Source organism: Podarcis raffonei, chromosome 6 (genome assembly GCF_027172205.1).
Source record: "Podarcis raffonei isolate rPodRaf1 chromosome 6, rPodRaf1.pri, whole genome shotgun sequence".
NCBI classification, from domain to species: domain Eukaryota; kingdom Metazoa; phylum Chordata; class Lepidosauria; order Squamata; family Lacertidae; genus Podarcis; species Podarcis raffonei.
Window position 1 is genome coordinate 68,032,861 of NC_070607.1, and position 24,965 is coordinate 68,057,825.

Below are 24,965 nucleotides of genomic sequence, written 5' to 3' on the forward strand. Positions count from 1 at the left end.
ACTAGTATACTTATTTGCACCAGCGGAACATTCTTGTGCAAGAGAATGCATAAGCAGTTTGCTGGCAGCTTAATTGCGCAATGGATTGCACTATCATTGCATAATGAGTTTCTGCTAGTGCTAGTGTGTTGGATTCCTCTGTTGTGCCACATAAAAACTCACCTGTTCACTAACCCTTGCACTAGTGCACAAAGATCCCTAATCTACCTCTCACAGGGTAAAATGAGAGAACCACACACATTCTTTCTGAAGCCCAGCTGGCACTGCCATTGACATTATTCCAGCACCAAGGTAATACCATGCTATTGACATAAGCATTTGGGTGGCATTGACTTCCATTGTATTTGTTCTGCTTATGTTGATTCTTACTGCTGAGGACTGGGATTTAAATTTATAATCTAATCACCATCACAAATATGCAGTATGAATGTTTGTGATGGTAAGGTTGTATGTTGTCATTTTATGGATTGTAACTCTCCCTAAGATCATTTCATATAAATAACAGCAATGTCTAGAGTCGTGGAGGCAAGGGAAGGGTCAAATGATGCTGAAACACATAACCCTGTTCCCAGCCACATGAGGCAACCACTTAAGGCCAGTGGCGCAGCGTGGGGGGTGCAGGGGGGGCCGGCCGCACCGGCCGCAACATCTGGGGGGGGGCGCTCGCACTCGCAGCTCTCTGCCCCTACCTGGCTCACTCACTCTAGGGGGCGCAAATTACTTGCCTTGCCCAGGGTGCTGACAACCCACGCTACGCCACTGCTTAAGGCATCTCATAAAAAGAACAGAAACCAATCACAATGTAGTCAAACAAATGCCAATATGAAATACAAGCTGGCACCAATATAAACCACCAGAATGAAGTATTAGTGCTTTTCCTGCAAACATCTTTACTGCCTACCATGAGGTGATACTGACTCAGGCATACTTCCCCACAGAGCCTATTCTCTCATCTAGCTGCCACTACTGAGGAGGGTCCTCTTCCATATATCTGTTCAGTGAAGCTGAAGTTTCTGGGCAACATCCATGGGCAGCCCCACAGAGAACACATGACAGGATCCCAACCCTGGTAGTGACAAGGGCGTTAATAACTTCTTGCCTTCGGTTGCTGTTCATCACCTTTTTTCAGTGGACGCAGGCACCTCAAGCTTTGACCCAGGTGTCATGATCAGGGTGGCCATCTGTAGAGGCAGAAATTCCATGCCCCTCACAGTTACCTGCGAGACAGAAAACCAACTTCTCCAGAAGCGTTAAGAAAGGGACTTCACCTGTTGGCTTTCAGCCTCTCACACCGCTGTGTTAAGGACACATGGTTTCTATTCATAAACAGGTGGTGCAATGCTAATGATGCCACCTGAGCCAAGACAGAAGCAGAAGTGTTTGGCAGGCAAGTGGCTCTTCAGCTCAGGAGCAGCTTTGGAGCTGCCTTTGTGCCTCTCCCTGCATTGCTGCTGTTCAGGAGGGCCAAGAGGCCTTGGGACTGGCAGGGAGCAGTAATTGAAAGCAGCAGATGAGGCAGGAATGCTGTGCAGAGCTGCCAGCTCAGGGAGCCGACTGATCATCAAGATCATTGTAGGAGAGCAAGTGAAAATAAATCCAATGGGGCCGTTGTTTGAGAGGCGGCTGGGCTTCTCTGGAGCACATGCCAGCTCCCCACCCCCCCACCCCCTTCAGCCACACAGCACTACCCCAACCAACAGACTAATCCCCACAGGGAGAGTACATGAAATCAGATGGACAAGTTTTGATGCGAAGCAGCAGCTTAGGGCAAGCTCAGGTTTCCTGGAGGTTTGCTATATTTATCTCCATGATTTAATGCCCGCACGGGGTTTAAATGCCACCAAGCAGTTGGTGCGAGGAGCCAGAGTTTCACTCCCTGACACAGGCTCTGCCTTGCCAGACGCTCACCATGGAACTCCTCGAGACCAACCCTTACTTTTTTGCAGACCAGAGGTTTTACGACGGGGAAAACTACCTGAGCCCTCGCTTGCACGGCTACGAGCAGACGGCCTACCAAGACCGAGCAGCCATGACCCTGTGCCCCGAAGTCAGGGCTGGCTTAGAGGAGAAGGCCTCATCCCTGCCGGACCACAGTCCCGGCCAGTGTCTGCCCTGGGCGTGCAAAGTCTGCAAGAGGAAAAGCGTCTCCATCGACAGGCGCCGGGCTGCCACCCTGAGGGAGAAGCGCCGGCTGAAGAAAGTCAACGAGGCCTTTGAAGCTCTGAAGCGGAGCACTTTATTGAACCCCAACCAGCGGCTTCCCAAGGTGGAGATCTTGCGCAGCGCCATCCAGTACATTGAGCGCTTGCAAGCTCTGCTCAGCACTCTCAATCAGCAGGAGAGGGACCAGCGAGAACTGCGCTACTGCAACTCCAGCACCCAAGCGGTGGTAAGTGCCAGGGGAAGGGTACGAGCGAGCTGTTGCCATCAAGCGTAAGAGCACCCATGCCACAGTCCGACTGTAGGAGCCAAATGACTACTCTACTGGTCGCTCTTACTGAATGACTATTTTGGCCCATGGACATAGGAATATAGGATTTATACCAAGTCAGATAAATTATCCATTTAGTTCAGTATTGTCTACACTGACAGTCAGCATTTCATGCAGGGGGCATCTACATCCTTACATAGAAAACCTGGGGACCTTCTGCATGCAAAGCAGAACTGAATGATGGCCCTTCCACAACAGCACCCAGCAAGATGTTCCTAAGTTGGCAGTGAATGACAGCTTTTCTAGTTTCAGTCATTGGCTCCTACACCATACCTATCTTGCATAGAATACATATATTTTGAGTTAGCTGTATCTTCGCAGGGAATAGCATGCATCATGTTTCCTTACGTGTTCTCACAAGGGGTTTTTTCACCGGAATTCAGTTCCAGCACCTCTCAGGTGGGCACTATTGCCATTATAAAGAGAACAAAGGAGGTGTCCGTGGTGAGGTCTGGAACCTTTTTTCCTAGAAAAATTGCACTGGTTCTCACCATTTATGCAGCCTAAGGCAACTGTAAAGCCAGCCTGAGAATTGATGCAGAAAAGTCAGCATGGACTGGAAGATTCTACCTCCCCCCCTTCCAAGTGAATTTATCACAGTGGGGGAAAGAGTTGTTTTAGCATTATGTTGCCATATAACATTGGTTGAGTTACAGCCTTCGTGTTCTCAGCATGCAGTGCTAGTGGATAACCTGCAGGAATATATTATATTTCTTCGTTGTGTTTCTCCAAAAGTGCAGTTGTGGCTACCTTGCTACCTCCCACTTACAATTAAGTACCATTCAGCTATTTAAAAGGCTGCAATAGAACTGTGGTAGTCAAAGCTGGGTTGAATAAAAAAAATCAATTTTGAAATATACTTAAAGTGCATTAGATGCTTTTCATACCAACAGGATGTTCCCTTTATTGTCTACATAGAAGATGGGAATAAACAGCAGAACCATGACTGGCACACCCCTTGTAACCAAAGTGACCAGCATACAGGACTTTATTCAACAGATGACAATTCAGAAGCGAGTTCTAGCATATGTGCCAATGAGAAAGTATGGCTGGGGGGGGGGAGCATTGATAGCTGGACACCTGTTGAGTTCAGATGGGTTACTGGGTCTCCATTTAAAGATGCACAAGGGCATTTGGGTACAAACCTGGACCTACAGTCCAAAGGGGACAGAAGAGGCGATTAAAAGGTGAACAAATGCTTTAGAAACATTACTGAGTTTCTCTTCTGAAGCTTCCCTGTAGCAGGAGGACTTGCTTAGCTCCACCTTTCAGGGCATCCTTTTCAGGATCTAGATCTTGCTACACATTTTGTTTCATGGTCTTCTTGACATTGACATGTAAACATCAATAATGATGGAATACACAGGTGGAGAATATTTTTATAGCTTTATTATTTGTAAATGTGATCTTTGCATGAGTTAATACTATTATTCATTTGGAGCTGCACTGTCCTTTCCAGGCTGTGACACTTTATGGTTTACATTTTTTATTTTTGCTATGTCTGCACTTAAAAAATAATAATACAGAAATCAGGAAGACAGCTGTTGATAAAAGAAAGAAATGTGTGAAAGCAATTGTTCTTCCTGTCTTCTGAAAGCTGTTTCACACTAGCTGCTGTCTGAAACCAAAACTGTAAACTTCAGGGCTGGTTGCAGCTTATACTGATCTTCCCCTTCCATTGTGTTGAGCAGCAACAAGTGTTTTGATGTCTGTTGATCAATTTCAAAAAGGGTTTGGGAGGAACAGCACTAGAGAATTTTTGAGGTATTTTGCAACATCTAACAGTTCTATTTAAAAAGCAGGGTGAAGTCTTCCTTTTTAAATAGGAAACTCCCATTTCCTCTACATTGTCTTTAAGAATAAGAAAACTATTTGCATGGTCACTTTTTAGCCCAGGAAATTCCCAGCTGTTAATTAGTTGCAAACAGAGGATAGCTGCACTTCTGTTTACTAGCCCTGAAGGATTCCTTATGTTTCATACCTGGAAAATTTTCCACACATGCAAATGTATCCTCCTTACTGCAACACAAAGAATGTGGTGGCCAGGCATAACTTGATTGTTGTGGGGGATATTTTGTGAAAATCAACAGAACTCCCCCTTTCATATCTGCCTCACTTTGCAAAACTTGCCCTCTGGCTCTGCTGGACTAAATTAAACACTCATCCACGAGCAGTAGTTTCCTTTATTTTTAAGGTCAAAGAGCAGCATGGTTACCCCATCTTCTTTCCAGCTACCTTATCATTTCAGGAGTCTTTACTTTTTGTAGGCTGCATACTCCCATATAGCACAAAGCCGGCTCTGGAATGCTCATCCAGACTGAGAGTAATGAACAGCTGCATGCTACCCACCTGCCCCCCCCCCACTCACATGCACACAGCATGGCTGTACACACATTGCCATTGAGGATAGGTTACTGTACTACTGGCTCGGAATTCAGCTTACAGGACTCCCCCCCCCACACACACACACATTTATGGCACTTCTTTAATTATGCAGACACAAAGCAAAAAGAACAGTGGGAACACCAGTATCACATGCTATAAACTAAATCACCATCTCTCTCACACACACAAACAAAAACAATAAGCTCATGCACACACCCCAATCTAAATTCCAGGGGGATCCTGTATACAATGCCATTTCACTGCCTTTAGGACTTTGTCAGTATTTTCAATCAGACAGCTGAGAGACCATTCCTGGCAAAATAACAAATAAATTCCATACAGGATGCTAAAAGGACAAAAATAACTTTTGAGAGTTAGTGAAGGAACAAATGCAAGGGCACATTCCTAATGGAGATCCTTAAATGTAACCAAACCTAACAGCCTCCATCTTCCCATTTCAGGTGACTAGTGACCATGGATCCAGCAGCACCTCATGCAGCCCTGAATGGAGCACCCAGCTAGACTTTAGCACTCATCCTGGAGGTAAGCAGGAAGCCTTGTCCAATGACCAATTCCTCTTTGGAGGTTCCGCCCTGCCATCAGCCAGCACCATCACTCTCAAGAGCTCCTTCCAGGCTTTTCTGCTCTCTCCTCTCCACCTCTCTAGGCATGTTCCTGCTGCCTGCTTCCAAGGTCCTAGAGGCAGGAAAGCCATGCACAGTCATGAAGCTTCTGGGTTTCTAAGCACAGGCATCCCAAAATGTTGGTTGATCATTAAACCATTGTTTTTCCATAAGCAGTTGACATCCAATATAAAAATCCATTGGTCTATCAAGATGTCTCTTTCTCCCTCTGATCTGAATCAGCTTTGATTTTAAAAAATCAGAATTGAGAGACCATTTGATTAGGAAGAGACTAGCTGATGGGCTTGACTCCATTTGTCTCCTGATAGAGCATATATTTTTTTGGAACCTGTCTGTTCCATATTAAAATATACCATATCATTCTGATGGACTTTCAAAGGTGTCTACCAACAGTTTGATGGGATAAAAAGCTCTGCAAAAGTATCGATACAGTTGTACGACGGCATTGCTAAAGTGCAACAGGAAATTAAAAAACCAGAGCAATAGCCCAAACCAAAAGTCCCAGGATTCATTTTTGTAACCATGCAGTGGAATGTCATCAAGGGCAGAGGATCTGCCGTACCTTGTATTAAAATTAAAACCATTTTAACTTAAAATGCAATTTTGAATAACCATGTTTAATAACACTGCTTCTTAAATTCCAGCCATTGTACAAATGAATAGAGTTTCCTCTGTAATTAGAAACCAGAGGAAATTCAAATGAACTGGAACAGAATCCTTTCTTGCAGGTGCAATGGATGCTGAGTTGTACAAAAAATGGGGTTGGTGTGCTTTAGCCTGCAATCAAGTATCATTAGATTTAGTATGAAGGTTGTGGGGTGGAGTAGGGGGGAGAGAACACGTCCTTCAGACAGAGAGAGGCATACACAGCACTAAGCTACATTCCACAAATAGTCTGAGCCTTTATTTCCCCCCACCTAGGATTCCCTCTACCCTTGTTCAGCAGCAACCAAATTCTCAGAGAAAGCCACCTGCTTAAGGTCACTCTCTTGTTCTCCGCAGATCATTTGCTGAGTGATGATTCTTCCGAAGACCACAATCTTCACTCGCTGTCTTCGATTGTGGACAGTATTGCTGTGGAGGATGTGGCCGTTGCGTTCCAAGAGGAGAGGGCTCAGAACTGAGGATCCAGACAGTGATGTCCATCTCAGTCTTTCTTTATTAAAAAAAACCCCAAAGTCATTACCCGCAGATTGTAGGGTAGAAGAAACGTGATACTAGGACTTTACAATTAAGAGAAGTTTCTCTGCTCTCTTCACTAACACTGGATGATGTTCCAAAGGGGGAAAAGTCCTCCTTCCCAACTAACACTGGATTATTATTTTTTTATTTCCCATGCCAAAGTCATAGACTTTAACCACTGAAGCCACTTATCCAATTCCATACACTTGAAAAGTGGTTCTTTTTTCTTCTGCTTTCCCCCAGTCAGAAGCAAGCTAATGAGAGAGGGGCCTAGTAATTTTCATAGTCTGCTTGCTTTCCAGAAAGGAAGGGTATCATGGCTTTACTGATAAGCTTATGGATCTCATTTCCTCTGGAAATTGGGCTGGAGTTGACTGATCAAAGCATTCTGATGTATTACTGGGAACACTAAGTATGTGAGAAATTACACTCCTGTGTAAAGGAAGGATTCCAGTGTGGCCTTTATTCTTTCTTCCGTTTTTGTAGAAGTTTTGTTTCTTTTGGGGGCCAATGGTCTTTTTTCTAAAGAAATGTGGGTGTGTGCAAGTGTGTATTTTTTTATTTTACTTTAAAAATACTGTCTGACCAACTTCTTTTGGCAGTCTGCGATTTCCAGGCCCAGAAGCCATATAAAATGCTGCCTCTGAAGTCTTTTCTACTGTGTGAAGTTGCCATTTTTTTGTATTTTTGCTAACTTATTGTGGGATTTCTTTTTTTAAAAAAAAAAAATAAAGGATTTTTTTGTTTGAACTTCTTTTGAGATTGTATGGAAGAGTTTTGGTTTCCTATGGAAGTCTTGAATCAAAGTAACTGAAATGCATTGGGCAATATGTCATCTTCAATATAACTCTGTGGTCTTTGCCCCCTTCTTACTATAGTTGATGCCTGCCCTCATTCATTCCATCAGAACAAAGCAAAATATGCTGTGCCGTACCAAAGGGGCAGTACACATATATCCCAAGTGTCAGACACCCAGCTAACACCAAGTATTAGTTACTGTCATGGACCCTGTGACAAACTGCTCAAGGTCTACTGTACCTGGACAGACAGCAGAAGGAGAACATAGCCATGAAATTTCCCTTTTTCCAGCAACCATTCTGAATTATTTTGTTCCTCTACATTCATAAAATGGAACTCTTAAGAACTTCCAGGGACATAAAAGCTGATCCCTGCAAAAGGAGGGAAGTCCAGCCACAATTTCCAGTGTTACCTCTTGCAAGAGCATAAATGCTCAAGCATACCCTGGTTCTATGCGAGAAAGTATTGATTGGATTTTGGGGTGGCTCTGTGTGTCTACCAAAAAAAGAATCACCCTCTGTGATCCTATTTCATTTCTTGATACTTTGCCATTCAACCTGTGTTATAACTGATAATTATCTCATATCTCTGTACTGGATATGATTAGATCCATCAAAACCCAGTGTAAAAAACCCCCAGCAAAATTGCCGACCCTCAAATAAGCCTATCATTTGTTTCTCTGCATGAATTATAAAATTAAGAGCTATACTCAAAGACCCACCTAGTACAGCATTCTATTTTCCGCAGTAGCCAATCAGAAGTGCATGGGAGCCCTGTAACTCATACACATTCCTCAAGTAAATCTTTTTTTGAGTGTATCCCTGTATTTAAATGTGCTTCAGCTATTGGATGTCTAGGGGTCAACTGCCCATGTCTGTTATGTGTACTGCTACGGGATCTTCATACATAAGATCAGCACAAAGGATGTGCGCCTTGTGAAATCCCAAAAAAGGAATCGGTGCATCCAAGGCCCCAAAATGTTTTGTGCACACAGGCCCTTGAAACACCCCTGATGCAGATGCCAAAAGAATAGCATAATTACATCTTCACTCCCTGGGCTGCTAAGGGACTCCTAGATGACTGGGTCTAAAAGCTTCTGACTGGCATGCCTTATTGAAGTAAGGAGACTACAGTGAAAAGGTGGGTGGCTTTGGGCTTTTCCTTACTTCTCATCCCACCCAGCCATAAGGATGTAAGATGGTGCTAAAATGCTCCATCAAGCCATAGGAAGTGTTCAGTCAACTAGTGGGCCAATTAAGCATCATCATTATCAGGCCAGATATGGCTCACATGCCACCAGTTACCACAAACATCGTGCCCAGAGAATCCGCTTTAATGCAGAAGAGAATTATGAATCCACCGAGCCTTGCTTTAAAATCAGATTTATTGGAACACACATACACCCATTCCTGACTTTTTTTGCAGGGTTTGGAATCCATGCAGTACCAATAATATGACAAAAGAAAGAGGTTGTTGATATAAAGGGATCACTTACTCTTTAAATTAAAAAAATATTTAATACTGTATTAGGCAAGTCGTACACCAAAAAGACATTGCAACTGTACAGTCTCTTGGATATTGCACTTCCAAACAGCACGGTATGAGTATAGGGCATTCCAGCCACCAAGAAATACCACGTCAGTAATAAGAGGGCCACACTAGGCAAAAGGCAGCATGAGGAGACAAACGGATCCTACCCTAGAAGGAAGAAACAGCTAGGAACCTTTTTGGATCACAGGCTATCTGTAAATGCAAAGAGAAGAAAGGGGAGATTTTCTGTTTGTCTACAGGGAAAGATAAGAGCATTTACTGTTTACCCAACAGAGATCTGAGGACATCACTTGAACTCCCAGCGTCAGATTTCATTTCATACATGACAAAGGGACCTGGAAGACATACAAACTTGTTTGGTAGCTACTCTCTCCTTCTCACCAAGCACCTCCATGCCCTGCTTTCAGCCCTGGCCCTTTTACATCAGAGGAACAATACTGCCCATTGGCAGATGTTCCTTGTTGCCTGTGGCATGGTGGGCAGTCCCAGCAGAAATGCCTGCTGCTGCGTTTGTGGGGGAGTTCAGAGCTGGGTCTCCCATAGTCTCATCATTGCCTTTGTCTCCTTAACGATTGTCTTATTGGGTCTGAGCTGTACGGTGGGAACAAGCAGCTACTGCTGCTCTCAGGCATATTGGCAAAATGAAACACAGGCAGATAATGGTGCAGGGACTGCTGCAGACCACTATTAAGGTGCTTCCATGTCTTACCAGACCTACATCAAGATCACTGCATCACACACAGTGGGGAGAGAGATGTCTGTTCTCTTTCTCAGTGAGAGCATGTCTAAAGCCAAGGGAACGGGGGAGATAAATGGGAAGCCACAGATATAATTGGGGTTTAAGGACACCAAACAGGAGATCAGGGGTTGTGTACAAGCAGGAGGAAGAATCTTCTTTTGGCCATGTGGCCTAAAATGGTTGGCCTGTAGCTTCTGTTCTTTGGAGCCAAGGAGCAGGCACAGTCTGGTCTCTGGCCTAATCTCGGAAAGCAGCCAGTGTATAACCATACAAGTAGTGGGAATGTGCTGCAAAACAAAAGGGTACAATGTCTACATTAAACATGAAGGATGTGATGCTGTGGAAAATCTGCTCTGTGCCTGTGCTCCTCCTACAACTATTCACTAGGGACCGAGTGAAAGATTAGGCATTCAACAAAGCCCCAACAGATACAACAAGGCCCAATGCTCCAAGCACCTTTGCATGGAGTACCTAAGAGGGTCAGAGAAAGGTTGAGAGAATCCGCAGTTTGCATACCCCACCTCTGCCAGGTTAGGAGATCCCACTGAAGCTGCCTTGCTCAAGAATCCTCAGAATCCTGATGCTGGCAAACTGCTATTCACCAGCCTTTAGCACAGATTTAGAGTCCACACGGATCAGCATAGAAATAGCAGAAGCTAGACACAAGCACAGTCATGGCTGATCCATGGATTTTGACTGTGAGACCCACAATGAACATGGCCAAGTTTGTTCTTGTCACTGGAAGCGTCAGTGCTGATGTTGCCTTGGGGAGAAAGGGATAAACTTTGCTATCTTTATCCAACAGCTGTCCCCTTCATTTCTATAGATGCCTCTCCAGCCCCTATTCAGCACATTCCTCCTTCCTCCTCCTCTTTGTTAGTATGATCCATTAAGATTTTGCCGACACTTCAGTCACCGGAATTTCTTGGTTATTGAGCTTACAGCATGCAACTAGACTAGAAAGTTTCCTACTAGGCAGGAAACAGCTTCTATAATAATCTGAAGGAGAAAGTATCCAAATGGCTCAACTGTAGCAATTTCTCTGCCAGTAAATGGGCCCTGCCTACAAACACCGTAACTATTAAACCAGTCTTGGAGGACAGCTTTATAAAAGGGGAGCAGTTTCATCAAAATGAAGCTTCTGTTGGAATAACAGCTTGATAGTCGGGCTGAATATATTGACCTAAAATTCGTATGTAGGCAATTTGTGGCTCTGTAAATAGTGTTGGATTGTTGTTGTTGTTGTTTAGTCGTTTAGTCGTGTCTGACTCTTCGTGACCCCATGGACCAGAGCATGCCAACTCTCATTATCCCTGACCACTTGCCATGTTGGCTGGAGCTGATGGCAATTTGGGTTTAATACTGACAGAGCCACAGGTTGCTTGTCCCTGGTTAGGTAGGTAGGTAGGTGCATCTTCTAGGCAAGATCCAAGATGTTTTGTCATGTACTATCAGTTTCTACCAAATATTCATGTTATAATCCTATTCTTCCTTTCTTCCAAGAAACTCAGAATGACATTTTAACTTCACAGTAAACCTGTAAGGCAGATTAGCTTGAGGGAGAGTGACTTCCCCAAAGTCATTCAGAGAGCTTCAGAGCTGAGCACAGAATTACAGACAGGTTTTCCAGATCATAGCCCAACAATATATGGTTCTCTGCTGAATCAAACACATCTAAAAGTAATGTGTGAACTCCGTTAAAGTTTAAGAAACTGTGCACAATATTTTTTCAGAAGCTAAACCCTCTACCATCAGGAATATCAGCAGTTCTTCTTCATAGAGAACCCGGGTGGCCAACAATTAAGCCAAGAGTGAACTGCACTCAATCAAGTATAATAAAAGAACAGCTACTATGGCAATTAAGTTCTTTCCTGCACTGTGCTATATAGAACTGGGTGATAACCAACTCTGGAAAACAGCTTGTCAATATGTTTTAGATGATTATTCTCTTCCTGAACTGAGCTCTGCACTGACCTTAAATAAGTATCAACTAAGGGATTGGCACTTCTGGCAGAAAATGTTTGGTTTCTTTTGAGAGACAATAATAGCTTCATAACACACTGAGTGGCCCTCTATGTACTGGCTGCAATATATATATATATATATATATATATATATATATATATATATATATATATATACATATATATATATAAAACAAATCGTGAAAAGGGAGTTAGATAAAATTGCTATAACTTAGTTGTTTTAGTAATTCAGAGGTTTAATCTGAAATCAAGCTAGATTTAAGCTTCTTGGTGTCTCTCCTCTCTTTCTTCATGGATGTTGGCTTATTTTATGGGCTCCATGGCTTTGTCCACTTGTCTTTGCTTTCTATTATTTAAATGTTGGATTGCAATATCTCTGAAGAAAAATGTGCCTGTGCCTTATTGCCCTACAAAGAGAGGCCACTGAAGCAGTACTGGATGTTTCGTGTGCATTGAGAAATCACCTATAACACATGCTAGATATTGCTGTGCTAACAACTGCTCCTGCAAACACCAAGACAGAGCTAAAGTGTTGAAGCCCATGTTTGTTGTTGTTGAGACTAGGGTTGTTGAATGAATAAATCTGGCACCCATCAGATATATAACAACTGTGCTGGGTCCTCTGGTCTGACATGGACTAGAGAAATTGTGAGGCCACTGGGGTGCTGAAGTTCAAACATGGGAATACAACACAATCTCCTGTGCAACTTCTTTTGTCATGATACTGACTCTCACACATATAGCACAAAAAGCTGAACTGGTGATACAGGAAACTTCCCTGCAAGTGAATTAAGGCAGACAACAAAAATTGTGTTTAGAAGCCTGACGACAGAGAAATTGATTTCTGGTTTATTTCATTAGTTTCTGGAAGTTCTCTAGACTACTGAGAATATAGCTACTCTACCCTAATTTCTACACTTACCTGGGCCCTGGGCCAATGGTCCCATTGGAAACTGAATCTCAGCAGGAATATGTGCGAACTGTGGATGTCTCCAGCCTTTGGGACCCAGATGCACCAACTGCAAACCATTTAGCAACAACACATAAAAAGCATGCAATTAGTGAGATCAGAGCTCTCATGCAAAGCACACCATTAAACTCTTGGTACCCTGTTGCCTGACTGCCTAGCTTGGCTTATTACAAAGGTCAGGCGCAATTAAAGTCAATTAAGCAAGTTTAGTCAGTTAAAAAGTACTAACTAATGCTTTTTAAAAGGCATGAAAGTGCAGCTGCCTAGCATCAGAGGTATATGGCTTCAGAGCTCAATAAGAAATAAAATGTCAGACCACTGAATGACTAAATAGACAGGAGTCTAAAGCAGCCAAGGGAGCTATTCAAGGAGCAGAACTGGAGGGAAAGGAGTTGTTCTATTATGTGAGGGTGTAAATTCACATCAGTTGGACACCACAGAACAACATACCCAATTTGCAAGGTCAGATCCTTGAAAGGTCCTTTCTTCCAGACTGATTAGAAACTCATCAAAATATACAAAATAGCTTTCTCATTTATCTTTTCATACCTTCATCCCTGGGCTAAAGCAACTCAGCAAATCCCCTGCATGAGATTCAGAAAGGGGTAATCTTGGCAAGATCAAATGGGACATCAACTGTTCTCAGAACTTTCTGTGCCTATCTAAACTCTCTGATACCAGCATCAGATGCAGGGAGTTCATGAACCAAAAGTAAGGTCCATATGTAGTCTGGGCAGGCAAACCATGTTAGAAGTCCAATTAGTAGTGACAATCTTATTCAGGAAAACAGAGTGTTGGGCTTCTTATCATCAAAGATCACACACCATGCAGCATCCAAACACTTGGCGGTTTGAAACTGTCTTATTCATCTCTCATGAACAAGAGCAAAGCTGGACCTTACCTTCTGGTGGCATTTTTTTCGGTGGTGCTGAAGGAGGTGGAAGGGGCACCAAGGAGGTCACTCGGAACCCTGCTGGGAGCGTCTCTGCTGATCCACTGAGCATGCTGATGCTGTGAAAGTCTCGGGGGCGGAAGCGCTTTCGCCAGGAGGGAGTTCGTCGAAAAGTCTTGTCATCACCCTGTAAGGAAAGAGAAGATTATACCACATACCAAGCAAAGCAATCAGCTAGGCCTTCCTCAGGGAGAAGTAGTAAGTACTGGCATTTGTGGAAAGGAAAAGACTCGTGCAGGTCTCTTATGCTACAGGAAGATCGGCAAAGTCTGAAAAACATTGACAGAGAACTCATTGAAGGGAGTTGGGCTGGTTCAGACCAGCTAGTTTTCCTGGGTTTGGGGCATGCCTCTGAATCTTAGCTAGCAGCACTGGCCACTGTGAGCTGTCCAAGGTACTGACAAGCTGCCTTTTGCTCTGTCCTGCTTTCCTGGCTGGGATCAAGCAGAGTTGACTCGGACCGGATTACCCATTTTGCCATGATCCTGCTCTTTGGCACACAACTTCTGTGCTATCAGTGAGCACCCTGGCATCAAACTGGCCTCCCCTCCCCTGAAACTTTAAGACAAGACTCCACAGTGCACATTTTGTTTCCTGCAATTAGTCTTCCACATACTGGTGTATATCTGTTCTTAATTTGCTCTGTGTGGCATGCCGAACCCATGCTTCTTCTACATTTTGTCCACTGGCTGAATCTTCATTACCAAATAGGCATGTTGATAAAGTAGGTTGTGCGATTACTTCATTATATATCCACCTCAACTCACATAGACTACACTAATGCAAAGATTTTGAAAGTGGGTTAACATGTGGTATTGTAATAAATTTGGATTCAGTTGCAAACTAGGATTTGGATGAAATAATCACTCACTTCTATATTTCATGCTGAACACAGCACAAATCAGCTCAATGAAATTGTGTGAATAGGCCTTCAATCTCCTTTTTATGGGGTCAAATAGTACAAAAACCTCAGCATTCACAGTAAGAAATCTCTCAAGGATTATATTCTAATTTTCTAACTGAGTCGCATACTTTTCAGAAATTGTCTCTCTTTCCCTATGGAAACAATCTAGAAATTTGGCCATCCTACGAAGTGGGATAATGAAGATAACAATATACCAATAGTGTTTTAAACCAGCATTTGTCTTGGTCAAGTGATAATTCTATCTCAGATACAAGGAAACTTAAGCAGAACACAGTTATGGAAAATTAATGAGAAGCCCTTGCAGACTTTATTCTTTCCTTCACTCACTGACAAATACTGGGATGCTGATGGTGATTAACAGAAATGTGAAAGAATTCAATTTTACTTCAATTTGCTTCGAATAGAAATAAGAGTTAACTTGCCAGAATAACAACAGTAGATGTTGTTTACTTGAAATGACCAAATCCCTTTTTTACGTACTTTCTAATCCGGTGTCAAAGTTTCTGATTCAGTATCAGTTTTTTTAAAAAATGTTTGCCTTGAGTTTTCTAAATGCAGCCTACTTGCCTTGAACCCCTAGATGTTTCCCTCTTAAAATTTTAAAAATTCATCACAAAAGATGATTTCAGAGTGTGATAACCCAAAGAAGATTGCCCAGTGTCATTATTCCTCATAGCCCCTTATTTTCTTCCTTTTGAAGTTTCCTCATTGTGACCTCTAAAACAAAAATGTTGCATATTGCTGATGGTAAATAGGTTGTTTAAGCACATAGATAGCTGCTGAAGATTCAAATTCAGAGGTAAAATTAAAACACCTCATTAAAAGAGATATATTCATTTTTAAGGCAATCAAAGCAATTGGAACGCTAGTTTCATGTTTGCATTGATGGCTCCCAAAATGGATTTTTACAATAGAAGCCAATAATGTTAAGCTGGTGAAATCTTAGCAATCATGATCCATATTCACTCACATAAATTGTACAGGTTTCACAGTTCAGCATCCAGAGCTATTCTCTCTGGCCTGTCACTAGCCAGTTTCTGACTGGTGAATACCAATGGTGATGCCACACCTGTGGAATTCTCCCTCTAGAGAGATCAGAGGTGTTCCCATTTTTTAAAGGCACAAGAATATGTTTATTCTAGAAGGCATTCAATGATTGACTATTTTTATTGCCTTCTATTGGTTCTTAAAGCTACTGGGTATTCTTGGTGTTTTATTTGATTTTTAATATTCTATTCTATTGCTGTAAGTAGCTTTGGGAAACTTAGCCAGAAAAGCCAAGTATATAATAGCTTAAATAAATAAACACAGGCCAGGGTCTTCACAAGTTCAGAGCAAAATTACCATTTCCTTATCATTCTTTATTTTCTGAAAATCAAAGACCTGCCTTTCCCAATACAAGCGTCCTTGAGTATTATGGTCATCAACAGAGGCCCTTCTGCTCTCTGTGAGGAGGGAGCGGACTTGTTCAGTGGCTGAGTTCAGGCTCTGACACTCCCTGCCCAGGTAAGTCTGCCTCATTGCTTCTTTGATGGCCTTCCACCGCAGTGTGAAAGCCTTCTTTCTTATATCTTTAGTGGCTTAAATGAAACCTGCTTTACTAATTGCAGTGGTTATTCTTATGGTTTTACCAGCTCATCATTGGCTGCTTTTCTTTTTAATAACAATGCATTCCATGTTTTCATAGTATTTGTAACTTTTTTTATTGCGTGTGTATTCTCTGTTTAGTTAGCTGCCTTAGAATAAATGTTTTAAAATTTAAATGCATCGCCAGTTGAAAATACCATGAAATTGGTTGTTATTATGGGATGGACTAGTACTATGAGATGCAATATTATGCGAGATACATTCTCTCCCTCTTCCAAAAGGGAGGAAGTCCCCGTAATGTACTCTCTCTGGCTACTTATTTAAAAACACTTAAAAACTTTAAACCAAACTCTGTATATGGCATTGCCATACTCCCTTCAAAACTTCCATGCTCATTTTTTTCAGCTGTATTCAAAATGGCAACAGCAGAACAGCTTTCTGGGTGGCTTGACCAAACAAAATGCAATGCCCACTCCTTCACTAAATTATTCCTTAAAATTATGGGTGCTCAGCTTTGAATATGGTAGAACTCATGTTCTACACCTTAAAAACCTTGAAGTAGATCAGAAGTGGGCAATCACAAGCCTAATTTCAAAAGCCCTGTGCAAGTGACTTGTTCAGGCCTCTGGAAAGTGTGATCTGTCTCTCCCCAGCAGCCTACTGAGTAGAAAGGGGAGAGAGGAGAGTGTGTCAGAAAAAGAGAGAAATGGTGACCGTGTCCACTTTTGGCTCTGGTCTCACTCATCACTGGCTTTAGCCCTGCCCAGAGAGTCAGCATGCAGTCCCCCCAAATTATCCCCACGTGAATGCAGCTTCTGACAGAAAAGAGTTTGCCCATCCCTTAAGTAGATTAATAAATGCCCCTCAAGGAGCATAATACATTTCTTCTCCCCAGACAGACAGTTCAGTCAAGAGTTGGGGAGAGAAGTATTAGTGCCTTAGGAAGCCACAAGGTTAGTAACTAGATTTTGAAGACAGATGAGGGACATTTACTGCCTAGGCAGAGTCCTTTATGGATGAGCAGAGTAGTCTGCAGCTCCAGTGCTGCAAAAGAGAAAACTATTCCGTGCCAGCAGAGTCTCCTAAGAATGCCCTTGAGAAGGAAACACAAGACAGCACTGTGCTAAGTGGGCTAGAGCAGGGGTTTTATTCCTCCAAAGTAGCACATGCTACTGTACATGCTACTGGATCAGCTCTATGGGATGGGAATTGGGGCACAGTGTTATAATGGCTCCAGCACTATCTACAAGACCATCATTAGAAGAGTCCTTTTTAGACGCCAGGCAGTTATGCTAAGGAGTGCTGCAGGGTACTATTTTAGCTCTAATACTAGAGGATAAGGCAATGTGGAGCATGGTGCTATCAGCATGCTGATGATACTAAGCACAGTTTTTTCATATCAGAATTAGGGGATCCTGTGCCTGAATGCTGCTGTGGGCTAGCTGTGGAAAATAAACTGAATTTGAGTCCCCAAAAGATGAAGGTGCTCTGGGCACGTGGTCCCAGTTTCTGAGAAACTAGTCAACTGCCTGCTGTAGAGAGGGCTGCACTCTGAAACTACGTAGTCTAATGGGGATGTAAGCTTTGTCACTAGAGGCGTAGGCAGCCTCGGTGCACCTTTTATCAGCTCCAGCTGGTACAACAGCTGTTGCCATTGATGGACTGGGATAGCTTGACCACAGTTGTCCAGGCACTGGTAATTTCAAGAGTGGATGACTGCAATGCACTCTACATGGGGCTTCCTTTGTCCTTGAATTTGGAAGCCACAGTTAACAAAGAATGTTGCAGCATGATTACTGACAGGAGACCTTATCAGTATATTATAACACTGGTCAAAGATCTGCACTGGCAGCCAATTTGTTAGCAGAACAAATTCAAGATATTACTGGCAGTATATCAAGCTGCCAACAGCTTAGGACCAGTTTGCTTGAAGGATCACCTAACCTATTTGTGCCCATTTGACCACCCAACTTTTATATGTGCTATATAATGTCTGTTCCACACTTGCGATGAATTAGTCTTTTACTGAGGCAGTACCTAAGCTCTGGAACTGACTGCTTATTAATATCAGGCAAGCAACTTGGTGGTACTGTTTTCAAGACAAGCTAAAAACTTTTTTCTTTAGGAAAGCCTACCCAGACATGTATTTTCATTATGTGAACTCAGATCTTATTTATATAATTTGATCATTTTATTATGTCTACTTGTTTTTAAAGTCTGCTGATATTTTCAGCAGTTTCTTATGAGTATTTTATACTATTTGATGCAAACCTCTGAGAGATTTATTTAATGTTTAATTGAATGGTGTATAAACCTTGTTGAATATGAACTGATGGGGACCCTGTGATCATGATCTTCATGTGCCACCTCCACCAGAGGTCCAGAGGGTGGCAACACAAAAATAGGCTTTTTCTGTGGTTCTTCATTTGTGGAATGCTTTCCTCATGGAGGTTCACCTGGCACCATCATTATCTATCTTTAAGTACCAGGCAAAACCTTTCCTCTATAACCCGGCCTTTGGCCTGTAACTATCACTCCACCTCAGATAGTAGAAATTGGGTACATGGAGATCAGAGTATCTGGGGCATTTCTCCCCTCTAGCCCATTCCCATTGTAGCACAGAGGATTGAATGTTGGATGTGATGTGGTCAGACCTGGGTTCAAATTCTAGCTCAGCTACAAAAACCACAGAGTAACTTTGAACCAGTCACACATCCTCTATCTAATCCACTGCAAAGAGATAACGTGGGATAATTCCCATATATGCTGTCTGAGACACTGGGGGAAGGCTTGTTGGTTTATACACCACCCTTCAGCAATGATGCTCAATGACAAAAATGAGATAAAATGCAAGATCAAAGTGACAGCATACTAAACTAACAATACATTTAAAACCCTGGGATTTTATTTTATTTTATTTTATTTTAAACTTCCTTCTGGGGCCAAAAAGGTAATGGGTGGAGTTCACCTAACCATGTGCAAGGGGCTTTTCCTCCATACTCCCTCCCAAATTGGTTCTGGAGGGCAGTCAAGAGAACCTCTGAAACAGCGTGGGAGGGAAGGGGCTATTGTTCCATCTGGTAAACTGAAATGCTTGCATAGACAGAAAGTTCGTAATACTGTGATATTGAATTCCTCCCAATTGCAAAATTTGGGCTGGGCTACAAATAGTGCATACAAAGCACATGCTCCTATTCTGGGCTAAAATGTATTAGTTATGCTGTGATAGCCAGATTATTTGATTTCATTTCTGAAGTGGAGATTATGGGTCTCTATACAGTAATTTGCAACATACTTACCAGTACTGAAGCTCACAGAGATCTGTGTGCTTACCTGTATATCACTTAGAAACTTCCTCCATCTCCAAAGATTTGAAGGTACAGAATCCATTGCATCTGATTGACAGAACCTTCCCTATATTGTGGAAAGCTGAACATACCATCCTATGTGTCCTCTCCTCTCCTAGAGAATGTTGCTTCTTACTTTATGATCTGCTTATCATCAGCTGCCCTACCATTAGGCTGCAGCCAACCTCAGGTAGTAGATTGTGCAATTTCATTAAATGGTTGTAAATTTTTGATGATATCGTTTATTATACATTTACCCACTGGAGAAAGTTTGGATTTTCTGCCTTCAAAACCAACACTTTGGTGAAAATAAAAGTGTGCATAGTAATGATGTCTGAAAATGGCACAGTATTTGATTTTGCTTCAGTTACATGAACATTGAATCTGATCTGTACACCAGTTTCCATCATGAGTAACTGTGACAAAATAAAGCTATTGCCTTCCAAAATTGTGGTGTACATGGTGTAAATATTACCTGCACAGAGATTATCTCTCTGTAGAAAAATGTTGCTTTAAAGATTAAGCCACTGGTATTTCTTCACTCTGTAAACAGTGGATCACCCCTTTAGAATGAGTAGATCCTCACAAGGGTTTTTATTTTTGACCTACAATTTGCACATTATGAGTGCTTTAGAAGCATCAAAAACACATACACATTCCTCAGGGCATGTTTTATGGATAGTCTATGTGATAATCTTAGTGTCAAGATGACTCTACATGAGAAAGTAGAATAGCTTGCAAAATCTTATGAGTGTAAATGTTGAAGTGGAATAACAGAACCACTTGAAAAATAACTCCAAAGTACTCCAGAATATTCAGCCCATGCAGGAAGTGGTACACTGTCAGCTGTTGCTACTGTTTTTTATGAGGACTAAGTCACAAAAGGATATATTGCCTAACTCACATAAAGACAACTGAGCGTACCACAGATTTTATCCTAAAGCAGCCGAATGCAGTTATGGATAAGAAGGAGCACCATCAAGAGAAACCAGATAGGTAACCAGTACGTATATATACCAGATTTTTCTTCTTGAACAGAGAATAGAGTTTTCAGCTTTGGGGAACCATTTGAATAATTTCTATTCCACTTTGAAATTTTAGGTGGTAATATTCATCATCTAAACAGGTGGTCTTCAACCTTGGGTCCCCAGATGTTTGTATGTTTATCTATAATAGTATTCCTATACAGCCAACATTTCAGTGAGGTAAATGCACATGCAATGCTCAGGTGTGTGCCAGTTCTTTTCACTTGATACATTCCCTTCCTGAAAATGCAACAGATTGCAGGCGAAATCCATACCTTACCCTTGTCCTTGAATAATGCTTCACTTCAGAGTTTCTTCTCATGAATGGATCATTTCATGCATTACACTGAGGAAACCCTCAGGCTTACACTCAACAAGCAGCTGCAATCAACCAAAGTTCTGTAAGAAGTATACCCGTGCACTACTTTCCCCATGAAATAGCTAATTTCTGGCCAAAAGTAACTCCTCTTGGTAGAAAAACTGCTGGGGAGAAGATGTGAGGGGAGGGCAAGTAAGTGTTTCACTCTCCCTCCTGCCTCCCCATGCTGCACTTTAAAACTCCCCATACTGCCCTTTGCTTTAGAAGAATTTGGCATGACCTGTGTTAGGATGCGCTACTGTCACCTATAGCTTTGCGCTAGGATCACTGAGGGAACAGTTAGTGTCTTCTATTGTTGCACTAAGCATTCCAGGAGATACTCCATCCTCCCTCCCATATCCCTCCCTCAACTATGTCAGCAAGATGTGTGTTGATACGATCTTATAATGATTATTTAAAAGGCTCAGCCAGAACTGTCAACTACATCAAGATGTTCCCAGATCCCCAAGTTTAAAGAAACCCTTCAATATATTTCCAGTCCAGTGTTTATAATTTATTGACTGACCAATACAGATAACTTTGGTACACCAAGCAGTGTGACAGTGATTCACAAAGCATACAAAAAGGTTGTACTCCACAGAGCAATGTGTCTGTGTAAACTCACTTCTGTTACAATAGTACAAGATCATGCTGTTGACAGGGAGAGCAGCTCCTCGCCTCATGGGGTTTGGTTCACAAGAAGTTATGACAAAGGAGGGCTAGGAGGTCCCAGCTGAAGGTAGGAGTGTTTTCAACATCACTGGTCTTCAGAGCTTTGTCCAGAGCAGTATGAAAACAATGATTCCTACTACTTAGGGGAGTAGATTTCAGATAGTCCACAGACTGAGCTTTTGTCTATCAACATACTTACATCATTTTGACTAGTGGGATGGATTTAAAATGTATGCAACCATGTTGCTGCTCAGATTTTAGTTTATAGTCCTATTCAACAGAAAATGGTTTATGGGGAACTAAAATAGGAACATTCATGCGGGGATGGTATTACATTTCCTAAAGGAAAGAAGAGCAGGTTTGTTGGAGCCAATGCACAAGTGAATGGCAAGCAGAATTTCCTTGCAGATTTACCAAAAAAAAAAAAAAAAAGTAAGCAGCATAGGCTCTACTAACACCAATCCTTTCTCACATAAGAAGTGAGAAGGCAGTCTGGGTTCCAGCACTTCTCACAGCAGACAATTTCATAACAGGGGATCCTATACCTGTCTGCAAGTTGAAATCTCTCTGGCTTACCAAATGCACTTGCTCTCTTCATGAACAGAATTTCAGCACTTACAATGTTCCTTCACAGAAGATAACTGCACTGCCAGTCCTACTTGCAACACTTCTCTTGCTTCATCAGTTTCTTAGCCAACAGTATGGGCCCAAAATTTCTCAAATTCCCAGCATGTTTTAGTCAGAGGATAGTACTTTGTACTCACATCGTCAAGCCTCCTATCAGTGCCCAAGGCAAGCAGATTGTTGAATTCTCTCTCCATCACTTGTCGTGCCTGCAAAAAGTATTAGATAAGCCAATAATAGTTGTCTATCAAAACAAAAACAACACTAACAGTGCTGCCAAATTTCCAGTCACAGTAAATGAAATATTTCTTGAAAGTTGCTTTCTCTCCATGGAAAGGGCTATTGCCTTTATGTCCTGTTTGTATTCTTCCCAAAGCAGCTGGTTAACCACTGTGGGGAAAGGGATGGTGGACTAGCTAGACTTTCTGCCTTGTTTGCAGTATGCACTTTGGGGCAAGTCATTCATTTCTCAGCTTCACTAGTTTGCCTTCAGTGAAATAGATGTTGAAATAGATGTTGTGCTGCTGCACAATTGTAGGGCCAAACAAGTGGTTGATGTTTGCTACTTCAATCCCAGCTCTGTAACTTAGTTTGTGGCCTAGGACAAATCACTTGTCTCCATCTATTCCAGAAATTTGTTTTTAACAGTGCCCAGACAAATGCCTTTGGGAAGCTCATAAACAGGGAATGAAGACAACAGCACTATGTCATTCTGCCTAACCAATAAGTTGGGTGGCCGGGGTCTTCCATAGGTGAAGTCAGTAGGAACAGTGTTGGGGAGAATCAACCAAATGAGGCACGTAGGGGAAGTAACTTAGCAGGGAAAGTTGTAGACTCCTTATTTTTTGGAGATGCCAGCTGCCACTAATAAAAACACATCCAACTCAGATCTCTTTAAAAAGAAACATATCATGGTCATCCTAAAAACATCAGTTTCCTACCTGAGTGTTCTGAGTGGGTATTTGTAACACAAGTGCCAGACTATTATAATCAAAATTTTCATCCAATGCTATGAGGGCTCCATGGACTCCACTCTCAACAATATTGTTTGCATATTCTCTAAGCCCAATAGACTGAATCCAGTGAATTACTTGATCATTGGTCCAAACCAACACATCTAGAAGGAAGTGAAGCCATACATTCAGGACAAAACACAACAATATTTAAGTCCACATAAGTTGGTTAAGAAAAAATAGAAAAAAGCACAATGACTGATATATTGTTTAAAGTTTGCAATGGAAGCCACAAGATTAAAAACAGACAGGTTATAGCATTTTCCTAAGCTTGCACCTATCAGTCACATTGCCCAAAGTGCAGCAGTCTCATTTGTTCACATTATCATACACCAAAAACAGAATGGTCAGAGCTCTAGCACTGAAGGAAGAAATCCCAGGAGGACAAAATTAAAATGCAGAACATAGAAGGCTGGTGCCCCAACCATGTAGTAAACATGAGCCAACCAATAAAGATAAATCCACAGAAAACTATAATGAAGAAATGCAGGTACCATCTGACAGCAACAGTTTTTCAGTGGCTGAAAAGCCTCTAGAAGTAATAGAAGTAGAGGGGATGCCTGATTCCCCTTCTCTGCAACTGACAAATGTTGAGTTTGTAAAACAGCACTGATGATGCCTCAAGAAGGGGAAAGCAAAATGGCATCAAGAGCTCAGTCTCATTTCCTGTTCCTTTGAAGCCTGCCACAGGCAGATCTCTTCATTGTTACCTACCTTTGATTTCATGCTGACTTTCCTCCCGCCTCCTCTCCAGCTCTTTTCTATCATAGTTTAGTCTTTTCAGGCACATGATACCATACTGCAGGCTTGTGCTGCAACGATACAATACAGCACTTACTTCAATGCATTTCAAACCAAAATCTTACTATTTGAAACATCATTTATTATATTTAATTGCAGCAATTATAACACACTGTGAGGAGGTTGCAGCATTTGTGCCATGCCTCTGTGAGTCCTTGAAGGCTCAACCAGTGATAAACAAGGTCTGTCTCCTCTGCCAGTGGACAGAGATAAAGCACAACTGTTGAGGGAGAGGTGTAGAATTGAGGGGGGAAGGAAGGAAGGAAGGAAGGAAGGAAGGAAGGAAGGAAGGAAGGAAGGAAGGGGGAAAGAAGCAGCTGTAGCAAAAGCCCCAAAGCATATGGCCCTATTAAGAGCACAGTCAGGCATAAACAGGCAAAGAAGAGAGTAGCTCCTTCTGTGTGATTGTTGCAGATTTCCAAAAGCCTGACAGGTTTAAGGAGGGTGGCAACCACAAATGCTAAGAACTAAAAGGAAGCCTAAGACAGTGCTCTGGACTATTCAGCAGGGCTAATCCTAACTGTGCCATCTAATTCTACACAAATAAGGCTTGAGAATGAACTGTAACCATCTCAGATCGCTGTATAAACCACACAACCCAAAATGTGTTTCTGTCCCCCCCCCCCCAATTACTTATGCTAACAGGTGAAACTCTTCACATCTATTTCCAAAGGTTTTGTTGCTGTTTTTAAAGTCTGTGGCAAATATGCATAACAATATATTGTAGTTTCACTGCAAATGATAACCACTGCACTCATCTCCCCTTTTGCTTTAAGTATATTATAACATGCAATTTCTAATACATATAGTAAACACACAAATCAACCTCAGCTTCATCAGTGTGCTTCACTCCAAAAGAATAAACTGTATGTTTAGGTGAGATAAATTCAGATGGGGGCGGAACAGGAAATGAGCA

General features: G+C 42.1%; 2 protein-coding genes across 9 annotated transcripts in view; one reads left to right on the top strand and one right to left on the bottom strand.

Moving 5' to 3' along the window:
• The first annotated feature begins 1,717 nt into the window (after positions 1–1,717).
• Positions 1,718–7,439, top strand: MYOG (myogenin). Its single transcript, XM_053393747.1, has 3 exons — positions 1,718–2,389; positions 5,338–5,419; positions 6,523–7,439. Exons 1-3 carry the CDS (start codon positions 1,835–1,837, stop codon positions 6,642–6,644), a joined length of 759 nt encoding a protein of 252 aa, XP_053249722.1. The 5' UTR covers positions 1,718–1,834; the 3' UTR covers positions 6,645–7,439.
• Positions 7,440–8,866: 1,427 nt separating this feature from the next.
• PPFIA4 (PTPRF interacting protein alpha 4) overlaps positions 8,867–24,965 on the bottom strand; it is a 104,660-nt gene continuing 88,561 nt past the window's right edge. For 4 of the 8 annotated variants that reach the window (XM_053393753.1, XM_053393751.1, XM_053393748.1 and 1 more), the window contains 6 exons: positions 23,963–24,060; positions 23,177–23,352; positions 22,376–22,444; positions 13,647–13,824; positions 12,698–12,794; positions 8,867–10,077 (listed from right to left, as the gene is read on the bottom strand). In XM_053393753.1, coding sequence (XP_053249728.1) covers positions 12,736–12,794; positions 13,647–13,824; positions 22,376–22,444; positions 23,177–23,352; positions 23,963–24,060 — 580 coding nt within the window. In that variant the 3' untranslated portion in view covers positions 8,867–10,077; positions 12,698–12,735. The remainder of the gene's footprint in view (positions 10,078–12,697; positions 12,795–13,646; positions 13,825–22,375; positions 22,445–23,176; positions 23,353–23,962; positions 24,061–24,965) is intronic. The other 4 variants (XM_053393755.1, XM_053393754.1, XM_053393752.1 and 1 more) reach the window with 1 other exon arrangement.

Bases quoted from the DNA above. Each gene is read 5' to 3' on its own strand.
- MYOG (XM_053393747.1), top strand. From the start codon at position 1,835: ATGCCACCAAGCAGTTGGTGCGAGGAGCCAGAGTTTCACTCCCTGACA. The intron at 2,390-5,337 runs GTAAGTGCCAGG...TTCCCATTTCAG, and splicing joins ACTCCAGCACCCAAGCGGTG to GTGACTAGTGACCATGGATC. The intron at 5,420-6,522 runs GTAAGCAGGAAG...TGTTCTCCGCAG, and splicing joins CTTTAGCACTCATCCTGGAG to ATCATTTGCTGAGTGATGAT.